General features: G+C 43.3%; 1 protein-coding gene across 5 annotated transcripts in view; it reads left to right on the top strand.

Moving 5' to 3' along the window:
- CTIF (cap binding complex dependent translation initiation factor) overlaps positions 1-12,574 on the top strand; it is a 155,017-nt gene that overhangs the window by 40,026 nt on the left and 102,417 nt on the right. For 4 of the 5 annotated variants that reach the window (XM_039318479.1, XM_039318477.1, XM_039318476.1 and 1 more), the window contains 3 exons: positions 730-803; positions 1,995-2,099; positions 4,401-4,476. In XM_039318479.1, the coding sequence (XP_039174413.1) occupies positions 730-803; positions 1,995-2,099; positions 4,401-4,476 (255 nt within the window). The remainder of the gene's footprint in view (positions 1-729; positions 804-1,994; positions 2,100-4,400; positions 4,477-12,574) is intronic. The other variant, XM_039318481.1, reaches the window with a different exon arrangement.

Here is a 12,574-nt window from a genome sequence, read left to right on the forward strand (position 1 = left end):
CCATTCCTTCCTATCCCATCCCCATCCCTAATCCTATCCTATCCTTTTCTATACGATTCCAGTGGAGCTAAACGATCCTATGGATGCAGCCATTCCGTTTCTTGGAAACTTTACAGGACGTTCTTGACTTAAGGATCGTTCGTTTAGCAACCATTCAGAGTTAAAATGGCATTCAAAAAGAAGTAACTAAAACCCATCCTTGCATTTAACAACCCTCACAGATTAAAATTTGGGTGCTTGGCAGTGGGAAATTCCGATCCCAAATGTGGCTGTAAATTGAGGATTACTTAAATATCAGAACTTAACAGCTTTCAAAACGATGCCAGTTTTTAAGTGAGTTTTGCCCCATTGTACGCCCTTTCTCACCACGGTTGTTACGTGAATCGCTTCAGTTGTTAAGTTAGTAACACGGCGGTTAAGTGAATTTGGCTTCCCCATTGACTTTGTGTGTCAGAAGGTCGCAAAAGGGAGTCACATGACCCCGGGGCGCTGCGACCATCATAAATGTGAATAAGCTGTCAAGCGCAAGAATTTTGACCATGTGCTTACAATGGTTGCAGGTGTCAAAAAAGGTCATTTTTTCAGTGATGCTGAAAAACTTTGAACGGTCACTAAAGCAAGCTGTTGTAAGTCAGGGACCAGCTGTATTAAAAATGTACTGCTGCAAAGCAGACATTTAACCCAGAAGGAAACATCTTGATTTTCTTGTTTACTTCCTTTTTTTTAAAGAACAGCAACAAAAACAGCTCCCTGGACATGCTGGGAACAGATATCTGGGCAGCCAACACCCTGGAGCCCTTCAGGTAAGCCCCCTTTCCCCTCGGTCTGTGGACGGATTTCCCCCCCCCCTCTTGCAGACTGTGTGATTGCCCAAGTGCAGGGGCACCTCAGCACTCGGCTGCTTTGAAACTCACCGAGTCTGGTACTCGTTTTTGACGTGAACATTTTAGAATTTATTGGCTGCCTTGTGACTCATGATGTTATTCCTTATGGGAAAGATTTGCTTGGTACTCATCCATTTTGGTACTCATTGTACCAAAAGGTACCACTGTATTCCACAGTTAAAGCTCCAGCACCTGTATATTTATCTGTCTGTCTGTCTATCCATCCATTTATCTTCTCTCTCTCTCTCTCTCTCTCTCTCTCTCTCTCTCTCTCTCTCTCTCTCTCTCTATCATATCTATCTATCTCCATTTATCTTCTCTCTCTCTGTATCTATCATCTATCTGTCTGTCTGTCTTTTATGTTCTATCATCTCTATATATATCTGTCATCTATCCATCCATTCATCCATTTTTCTTCTCTCTGTATCTATCATCTGTCTATTCTATCATCTCTCTCTCTCTCTGTGTGTGTGTGTGTGTGTGTGTGTGTGTGTGTGTGTGTGTGTGTGTGTGTATATATATATATATATATATATATATATATATATATCTATATATATATATAGGTCTTTGGTTGTTCGGGTTTTCTCCCGCGTAAAATTGGAAGTTCTTGGCGATGTTTCGACGAAACTTCGTCGAAATGTCGCCAAGACACTTCCAATTTTACGTGGGAGAAAACCCGAACAACCAAAGACTACATACAAACACCCGCGAAAACCTCAGAAAACAAATATATATAGATATAGATATAGATATAGATATAGATAGAGAGATAATATCTATGATCTGTCATTTGTCTATCTATCTATCTATCTATCCATTTATCTTCTCTCTCTGTATCTATCATCTATTCATGTTCTGACATCTCTATATCTATTTCCTTCCTTCCTTCCTTCCTTCCTTCCTTCCTTCCTTCCTTCCTTCCTTCCTTCCTTCCTTTTCCTTCCTTCCTTGTGTGCCTAGTGCTCCCAATTCCCTGTTAAACCCAGTTACCATTTTGCACGGTCTTTCCTTCCAAATCTTCAGCCTTTCTGTTTCTCTATTATGATTATTATTATTATTACTACTACTACTACTACTATTATTACTATTATTATTATTATCTTGCAGTGGGGCCACCTGGGATTTGCAACCAGAGAAACTTGACTTCACACAGTTCCATAGAAAACTCCGCAACACTCCAAAGCACCCTCTTCCACAGATAGACAGAGAAGGGTAAGTATCCTGTTTATGTGAAAGGAACAGTTTAAAATGCAGGAAGTTGGTTTTCCTACCTTGGTAACTTTCCCGGCTTTGGCAGTCATTATTTGTTTTATAATTTGAGAAAAACTACCCGGATTATTCTCAAAAAAAAACCCCCAAACCCCATCAATGTCAGCTTTACGTATATGTACAGTTTAATAATAATAAATAAAGTTGGAAGGAACCTTGGAGGTCATCTAGTCCAACCCTCCGCTAGTCCAGGGCTTTTCAACCTTTTCACCCATTGTATTGGTGGTCCTCAGATATGGCAACATCCGAGGACCACCAGTCGCCTAGCAAGGTGTCAAAAACTTAATGACCACAAAAAAAAAAGAAGGAAAAAAGCGATAAAGTACAGGTAGTCCTCGACTTACAACAGTTTGCTTAGTGACTCTTAGAAGTTACAATGGCACTGAAAAAAGTGCCCCCCAAGCCACAGCCGAGCAAGACACCTGCCTGCCTGCCCGGTGGCGCTCTTCCTCCTGTCCGAGGTTTTCATTGTTGTCAGCATTTCTGTTGAGGATTGGCAGTAGGGGTGGGGTGGGGGGTGTTTGGTTTTCATTCTGCTGGGTGGTTGCAGCAGGTTTTGGTCCCTTCCCATGACCCTGGGACACTGTGACCGTCATAAATATGAATCAGTTGCCAGGCATCTGAATGTAAATCACAAGACCCTGGAGAGGCTGCAACATTCCAGCTGATCGGTGCTTCTTCTGAGCTCAGCAGAAGCATCCAGGATCAGTGCTGAGCTCCAGCTGGAAAGCGGCACTGATCCTGGCGCTTCCACTGAGCCCTGACAGCCCTGCAGCTCCAGCTGTCTCTCGCTCAGGCTTCTGCGGTGCTGCCACCGGTTCAGCTCATTCCCCTCCCCCCCTGCTACCCCTTTTCTAGGATGGTCACGTACCACCTGCCAATGGACCACAGGTGGTACCCGTACCACTGGTTGAAAAGCCCTGCACTAGACCATTTCAGACAAATGGCCATCCAGTCTTTTCTTAAAACCCTCCAGTGTTGGAGCATTCACCACTTCTGGAGGCAGGTAGTTCCACTGATGATGATAATAATAATAACAACAAAAACAGAGTTGGAGGGGACCTTGGAGGTCATCTAGTCTATCCCCCTGCTCAGGCAGGAAACCCTATACCATTTTGGACAAATGGCTGTCCAGTCTCTTCTTAAAAACCTCCAGTGTTGGGGCATTCACCGCTTCTGGAGGCAGGTGGTTCCACTGGTCAATTGTCCTCACTATCAGGAAGTTTCTCTTTAGTTCTCGGTTGCTTCTGTCCTTGATTTAGTTTCGTACAGGCAAACTACCTGTTGCAGGTCCATTGATTAGGGAGCTACATCTAGTGCAGCAGCTCCCAATCTTATCTATACCCCGCACCTCTAGAACACTTATGATACATTCTCACACCCCTTATAAAAGTTTGAAATAATGGCAATGAATTATGCATAGACACAATAATTTTAAAAACCCAAGTTTTCGCAGCCCCTGGAATATCGTCTCGCACCCCCAGGGTTGGGAACCTCTGATCTAGTAGGGCCAAGGAACAGGGCCTTGTCTGTGGTGGCTGCCCTCCTTTGAATGCCAGATAAGATTGGCCCCCACTTTGAGCAGGGGGTTGGGCTAGATGACCTCCAAGGTCCCTTCCAACTTTATCATCCTCATCATCGTTGTTGTTGTTGTTTTGTTGTTATTATTATTATTATCTTTTCGAAACGCCTTGAAGATGTGGTTCTGTGAGCAGGCCTAGAGAGTCCAGAGAGATATGGAGCCGATCAAGTGGCTGGTGCTATTGTGTATAGTTGCCACCACTGCCGTGTTTCTGTGTGTGTTATGGATTCTTACACGGTGAATGTTGTAAGCCACCCAAAGTCACCGTGTGTGAGTTGGGCAGTGGTATAAAGTTGCTTAATAGATAAGAGAAGAAGATAAGATAAGATAAGATAAGATAAGATAACCTTTATTGTCATTTTTTTACTGTGGGCACAACAGCACGCATCAAAAATGAAATGTAGTTGCCCGCTCTCAAAGTGAAACACATACATGACACACACCTAAAATGTACTATGTACAACAGATGTATAGACCCCACACCCCTACATATACGTAGCAAATAAATACTAAACACTGTCCATCTTGAATACATAACGGAAGGAGGAAGCTTGAGAGTTCACAAGGTTAAAGCTGTACGGAATGAAACTCTGGCTGAAATAATAACCCAAAATACATGAAATAATGCTTCACTTTGCCCGTTGTCTCTCTCCCTGCTTTAGAATTGGCAAAGGAAAATGTGACGAAGGGGACGGAATCAACTTAAACGACATTGGAAAAGTTCTCCCAGCCTGGCAGGTAAGTTTCCTCCCGTCCCCGAGGATCCGTACTCTTCTTCACTGGACCAAATATTTCGGTCCTAATTAACAGCAAACTGCGCGATAAACTAATACAGGTAATTCTTGACTTAAAACCACTTGTTTAATGAGCGTTTGAAGTTACAACAGCACCGAAAAAAGGGACTTAGGACGTTTTTCACACTTAACCACTGTTGTAGCAACCCCATTTTCATGTGAGCAAAATTCGGACACCTGCCAATCAGCATGTATTTATGACGGTTGCTGTGTGTCCCGGGGTCACGTGACTCTTTTTTGTCACCTTGTGACAAGCAAAGTCAGTGGGGAAGCCAGATTCACCTAACAACTAGGTTACTAACAGGTTACTTAACAGCTGCAGTAAAATGAGGCAAAACTCATTTAACAACTGTGGGAAATTTTGGGCTCAATCGTGTTCGTAAGTCAAGGACGACCCAAATCATTTAGTTATTTGTGTCCTGCCATTATTATTTCAGAAATAACTCAAGGTGGCGAATTTATCCAACACACCTTCCTCCTATTTTCCCCATAACAGCAACCCTGTGAAGTGAACTCACCGTCTCCTGGTGATTGGCCCAAAGACACCAGTCAGCTTTCATGCCTAAGGCGGGACTAGAACTCACCGTCTCCTGGTGATTGGCCCAAAGTCACCCAGTTGGCTTTCATGCCTAAGGTGGGACTAGAACTCACCGTCTCCTGGTGATTGGCCCAAAGACACCCAGTCAGCTTTCATGCCTAAGGCGGGAGTAGAACTCACCATCTGCTGATGATTGGCCCAAACTCACCCAGCCAACTTTCCTGCCTAAGGTGGGACTAGAACTCAACCGTCTCCCTCTTTCTAGCCTGGTGCTCTTAACCGCCAGACCAGTGGTTCTCAACCTCTCTAATGCCGTGACCCCATAATACAGTTCCCCATGTTGTGGTGACCCCCAAGTGGGTGTGGCCACCAATAAGAGGGAGTAGGACAGCTAGGGAAAAGGGAAAAAAATGGCGGACAGAATGGTTTGGCGACCCCCGTGAAATGGTCATTCGACCCCAAATGGGGTCCCACAGGTTGAGAACCGCTGCGCCAGACCAATGGCTCAATGAAACTGGGTCATTTACCTCCCAAATTTCATTTGCCCCCCAAAAGATGTCACGTATGCGTCATTTCCTAGCAGAGACCCTTGGAACGGGAAGCAAAAGGTCAAACAAGTATTGTACTATAATGACACAGGCTCCGCCCTTTTTCTACGCGCATCAGGCCAGTGCTCATTTTGTCGTTTTGATCAAAGCATCGGATCCTGTGGTTACTTTCTAAGATACGTGTGCGGTGATGTAATAGCAATATCCTGAGCAGGGGGTTGGACTGGATGACCTCCAAGGTCTCTTCCAACTTTATTATTATTATTATCCAGACCTTAAGAGGAGATTAAAACTACAGGTAATACTCAGCTTATGACCAATTGCTTAGTAACTGGTTGACGTCGTGACAGACTCCCCAAAAGGTACATAATAATAATAATAATCATCATCATCATCATCATTATCATCATCCCAGACTTGTCAATAAGAAAGACAAAAAAGTCTGGATAGTGGACGGGGCAGTGCCTGGAGACAGCAGAATAGACGAGAAAGAGCTGGAGAAGATAACAAAATACAAAGACCTACAAATAGAAATAGAAAGACTGTGGCAAAAGCAAGCAAGGGTAGTACCAATAGTAATAGGCTCCTTGGGTGCAATCCCAAAACAACTGGAGCACCACTTGAATACCATTGGCATTGACACATTCGCTATTAGTCAATTGCAAAAGGCGGCCTTACTAGGAACTGCTTCCATCCTGCGACGATATCTGTAATACCATCAAACATCCACCTCTGCCTATCCAGGTCCTGGGTAAGGACTCGATAGGTAGACAAAATGCCAAATCCAGTCTGAACATCTGGCTGACTGTGCGGTGATCCATAATAATAAGTTGGACCTTGGAGGTCATCTAGTCCAACCCCCTGCTCAGGCAGGCAACCCTACACCATTTTGGACAAATGGCTGTCCAGTCTCTTCTTAAAAACTTCCAGTGTTGGAGCACTTAAGGGTCATAATGGTATAGGATTTCTTACCTGAGCAGGGGATTGGCCTAGATGACCTCCAAGATCCCTTCCGACTTTATTATTATTATTATTAGATTCAAAGTTACAATGGCCATCTCTCCTCTTCAGTCACATGATCCCATTTTGGGCACTCGGCAACTGTTTTCGAGGTCCCCTAGTCCTGTGACCACAATTTATGATTTTTTTTCTTTCTTTCTTTCTTTTTGGCCAGAAACTAGCTTTTATATTCCATTTCCCAGCAAAAAAAAATGTCCATTGTGAAAATGGGTTCCGCTTAACGACTGCCACGTTGACTTAAAGACCACTGCAAAAAATATCATAAAATCATGTCAGCCGTCTGGGTGCCTCAACCTCTTGATGACCGTGACATAACGATAGAAATTCCGGCCTCCGTTACAGTCGTAATTGCATAGACGTCTTTTTATGCTAGATTTTCTGTTGTGACGTTCATGCAGAATGCTTGGAATGGAAGTTGCCAGCTGCCTTTGTGAATTCTCTCCTTTCCCTCCTTTGCATGACTGCAATTGTCAGAATTCTTTTCCGGGCAAGGATGATGGTTGTCAAGAATCTGGGTGTGTATCCTGGGCTGGGCTCAAGCACTGAAATTTACATTCCAGCTGGAATTTTGTCTGGAAAATTTTCAGGACTATCCTTGCGCCATCTTGTGGCTGTGGATGGACACAGCAGCCCTCAGCTGAAGTTCCCACCAAAAATAGAGACATGGACGTCTTTCTGGTTTTTTCCCCCCCACTTTTGATTTTCTTTATAGCAAAGTTTTTAACTATCCTTGTCCTGCTGGACTCCTTGGAAGCTTTTGAAACTCTCAACCATGGTATCTTGGTTGAATGTTGGTGATACCGTACTGCGGTGGGGCTGCTCCATCCTGAATCGGTGGATCCGCTTGATTTTTGGGTGATAAGAGGAAATAAGTTGGATTCCCTGTTTCTCACAGATAATAACAACAACAACAATACTTGAACACCATTGGCATTGACAAATTCGCTATTAGTCAATTGCAAAAGGCGGCCTTATTAGGAACTGCTTCCATCCTGCGAGGATACCTGTAATACCATCAAACATCCACATCTGCCTATCCCAGGTCCTGGGTAAGGACTCGATAGGTAGACAAAAATGCCAAATCCAGTCTGAACATCTGGCTGACTGTGCGATGATCCATAATAATAATAATAAAGTTGGAAGGGACCTTGGAGGTCATCTAGTCCAAACCCCCTGCTCAGGCAGGAGAACCTATACCATTTCAGACAAATGGCTTTCCAGTCTCTTCTTAAAAACTTCCAGTGTTGGAACATTCACCACTTCTGGAGGCAGGTGGTTCCACTGGTTAATTGTCCTCACTGTTAGGAAATTTCTCCTTAGTTCTAGGTTGCTTCTCTCCTTGATGAGTTTCCATCCGTTGCTTCTTATCCTGCCTTCAGGGGCTTTGGAGAGTAGCTTGACTCCCTCTTCTTTGGGGCAGTCGCTGAGATACTGGAAGGTTGCTATCATGTCCCCCCTCATCCTTCATTAAACTAGACTTAGCCAATTCCAGCAACCGTTCCTTATATGTTTTAGCCTCCAGTCCCCTAATCATCTTTGTTGCTCTTCTCTGCACTCTTTCTAGAATCCCAACCTCTTTTTTACATTGTGGTGTCCAAAATTGGATGCCGTATTCCAAGTGTGGCCTTACCAAGGCCTTGTAAAGTGGTATTAACCCTTCACGTGATCTTGATTCTCTCCCTCTGTTAATGCAGCCTAGCACTGTGTTGGCCTTTTTGGCAGCTGCAGCACACGGCTGGCTCCTATTGAAGGGATCGTCCACTAGGACTCCGAGATCCCTCACAGTTGCTACTAGTGAGCAAGGTACCCCCTATACTGCAGTTCACTTTTCCTGGAACTGCCCTTGAAAACCATCCAGAAACTTCAACTGGTGCAGCGTGCAGCAACCCTCACCGAGCTGTGTAGCTTCCGCCCTGTTGTATCGCAGAATTCATTGCTTGTGTGTTTCAGAGGGCGGTTCAACAAGTTGGTTAGTTTCCTCCTTCCGTATAACATCTTGTCAATCCATCCCAAGACCGTGGAGGTCTTCTGAAGCCCCCCCCCACACACACACACAGGGAGGGACCGAAAAATCTGGCATCCTGCGTGGTTTCCCTTCCCTTTCCTGCTTAGCCCAGAGTGAACCCCGTTTTTGTGGCCTTCCACAAAAGTTGTAAAGATGTGGAGTTTGGGAACATCTTTTGGGCTTGATTCTGGTGCAGCTGCTGACGCCTGATGTCAAATGATCGTGATGTAGTGATCCCTCTTTGATAGACAGCTTGTCCTCCTTACAACCCCTTGTTTAATGACCGTTTGGAGTTGTAATGGCACTGAAAAAAGTGGCCATGATTGTTTTTCACACTTACGACCATAGCAAGATCCCTATGATCAAGGGATAAAAATTCGGACACTTGGTAACTAGCTCATATTTATGATGGTCTCAGCGTCCCTGCAGAGGTGTGTGTGTCATGTGATCTTTTCTGTGACCATCTGACATGCAACGTCAACGGGGGAAGCCCGTTCACTTCACGACCGTGTTACTAACTTAACAACTGCAGTGATTCATTTAACAACTGTGGCAAGAAAGACCGTAATGTAGGGTAAAACTCTCTTAACATCTATCTTGCTTAGCAAGATAGTTATACTCGTAAGTCAGGGACTACCTCTAATAAATTTTATTATGGGTCATTTTTTTTCTTCCATACTTTTGTATTGGCTTTCTACTTGCCCTTGTATACTGCTTTGGAGTCTTTAGATGGGCTATAATTGTCACAAATAAATAGGAATAGAATGTGGAATAGAATAGAATAGAATAAAGATAGAATAGGAATAGAATAAAGATAGAATAGAATAGAATAATAATAATAATTAGAATAGAATATAGAATAGAATAGAATAATAAGAATAATAATTAGAGTACAGTAGAATAGAACAGAGTAGAGTAGAATAGAACAGAATAGAATAAAGTTAGAATAGAATAAAGATAGAATAGAATAATAAGAATAATTAGAATAGAATAGAATAATAAGAATAATAATTAGAGTAGAGTAGAGTAGAACAGGGTAGAGTAGAATAGAACAGAATAGAATAAAGATAGAATAGAACAGAATAGAATATAGAATAGAATAGAATAAAGATAGAATAGAATAATAATAATAATTAGAATAGAATAGAGAATATAGAATAGAATAGAATAAAGATAGGAGAGGAATAGAATAAAGATAGAATAGAATAATAATAATTAGAATAGAATATAGAATAGAATAGAATAATAAGAATAATTAGAATAGAGTAGAGTAGAATAGAACAGAATAGAATAAAGATAGAACGGAACAGAATAGAATAGAATGGCTGAGGAATTCTGGGAGTTGAAGTCCACAAATCATCAAAGGGCCAAGTTTGAAGACCAGTGGCCTAGAATGCTGATGGATGCAACTTCCCTTTGCTAAAGTTTTGTAACTGGAGCTAAAACTGGTGGTGCTTCCTCCACTGTGGTAAATTAGCCTGGAAAAAGCAAAGCCCTTTTTGGCCGTTATTCCACATTCCATTCCAGAAATGTTTGTCGTTATCGATAGCCAGGAGAGGGCAGCCTGTGTTCGTATTTGTTTCGGCACAGTTAATTCGGCTTTAGAGAAGGGAGCGTGTTCGTTCCATCCACCGTGCAGCGCAGAAGAAATGAAGCTGCCTTGAACTTAACCGCCTCAACTGGGGCCACCATTTCTTTTGCTAAGCAAGAAAAGGGGTTCACCGCATCGGTTTTGTGAACTGTTTTGCCACAGTGGTTAGATGCATCATTGCAGTTGTTAGGAGAGGCATGCAGACATTAAGCAAGCCCAACCTCTCCCATTGACACTGAGTGTTGGAAGTTAGCTGGGAAGGGGGCTAGTGGTATTCACGGAAGGACACGGCAAGCGTCATACATTCAGGTGGTCCTCCGCTTAACGTCCATTTAGGGACCGTTCAGAGATACAACGGCACTGAAAAATGTGACTCGTGACTTGTGTTTTTCACGCTTATGACCGTGGCAGCATCCCCACACGGCCACGTGATCAAAATTCAGACAGACGCTTGGCAACTGACTCACATCGGTTTGAGTGTCTCGTGTAATCCCAAACGTTTGACAAGCGAAGTCAACGAGGAAGCCAGATTTCACTTAATAACCTTAACACCACAGCAGTGGTGAGACAGGTGGTAAAATGGGGCAAAATCCACTTAACAACAACAACAACAGTAGTAGTAGTAGTAGTAGTAGTAGTAACAATATGACCTCCAAGGTCCCTTCCAACGTTGTTGTTGTTATGTTTAATGAATAATAATAATAATAGTAATATAATAATAATAATGATGATGATGATGTTTGAAGGGACTTTGGAGGTCATCTAGTCCAACCCCCTGCTCAGGCAGGAAAACTATACCATTTCAGACCAATGGCTGTCCTGTCTCTTCTTAAAAACTTCCAGTGTTGGAGCATTCACCGCTTCTGGAGGCAGGTGGTTCCACTGGTTAATGGTTCTCACTGTCAGGAAGTTTCTCCTTAGTTCTAGGTTGCTTCTCTCCTTGATTCGTTTCCATCCGTTGCTTCTTGTCCTGCCCTCAGCTGCTTTGGAGAATAGCTTGACTCCCTCTTCTTTGGGGCAGCCCCTGAGAGATTGGAAGACTGCTATCCTGTCCCCCCTTGTCCTTCTCTTCCTTAAACTAGACATCCCCAATTCCAGCAACCATTCATTATATGTTTTAACCTCCAGTCCCCTGTTCATCCTTGTTGTTCTTCTCTGTACTTTTTCTAGAGTCACAACACCTTTTTTACATCGTGGTGACCAAAACTGGATGCAGTATTCCACATCTGGCCTTACCAAGGCCTTGTAAAGTGGTATTAACACTTGACGTGCTCTTGATTCTATCCCTCTGTTAATGCAGCCCAGCACTGTGTTGGCTTTGTTGGCCGTCTCACTTAGCAACAGAACTAAAGTCTCATTTGTGGCTGTAAGTTATACGCAACCAGATCCACATGTGTAGAGATCAAGCTAACTACTTTATTACATTCAGCCTATAATACAGAAATCTCCCTAGACTTCTCAGCCTGGGAACACATAGATAAGGCTCTGTGGAGCTTAGTGGGGTGAGTTCTGGATGTCTTGCGCCTGCACAAAGATTCAAGGCTGATTCCCTGCTTGCTTCCTGCCTGGCTGGGTGTTTCTCAGCCTCCATGCTGGTTCCAAGCATCCAAACCTCAATCCTGTGGCTGTGGGGACACTGCCACCGTTGTACGTGCAACAACGAATCCTAAAGTCACTCCAAACCGCTCCATAGCAAAATGATGGGTTTGCTTAACCATAACATTCAATATGGCTCTGATTTCCCTTCTTTTAGCTTAAGCTGACCTTACCTTAACCCAAACAGGGTTTGAGTTTGGCAAGTCTAAAGAAAAGAAGAAATGGGGGTGACTTGATAGCAGTGTTCCAGCAGTCTTTGATAGCATGATAGCAGTATTTGAGGGGCTGCCACAAAGAAGAGGGGGGGGGTTGCCTTATTCTCCAAAGCCCCAGAAGGCAGGACAAGAAACAGTAGATGGAAACTAACCAAGGAGAGAAGCAACCTGGAATTAAGGAGAAACTTCCTCACAGTGAGGACAATTAACCAGTGGAACAGCTTGCCACCAGAAATCGTGGGTGCTCCATCCCTGAGGTTTTTAAGAAGAGACTGGACAGTCACTTGTCTAAGATGGTATAGGTTCCCCTGCTTGAGCAGTGGGGGCTGGACTAGAAGACCTCCAAGGTCCCTTCCAGCTTCTATTCTGTTCTATTCTGTTCTGTTCTATTCCATTCCATTATCTAATTCTATTCTGTTCTATTCCATTCCATTCCATATTTTCTATTCTATTCTATTCTATTCTATTCTATTCTATTCTATTCTATTCTATTCTATTCTATTCTATTCTACTTCCTCCTATTCTATTC

Source organism: Crotalus tigris, unplaced genomic scaffold (assembly GCF_016545835.1).
Source record: "Crotalus tigris isolate CLP2741 ecotype Arizona unplaced genomic scaffold, ASM1654583v1 scf7180000021379.394396, whole genome shotgun sequence".
Taxonomy (NCBI): Eukaryota; Metazoa; Chordata; class Lepidosauria; order Squamata; family Viperidae; genus Crotalus; species Crotalus tigris.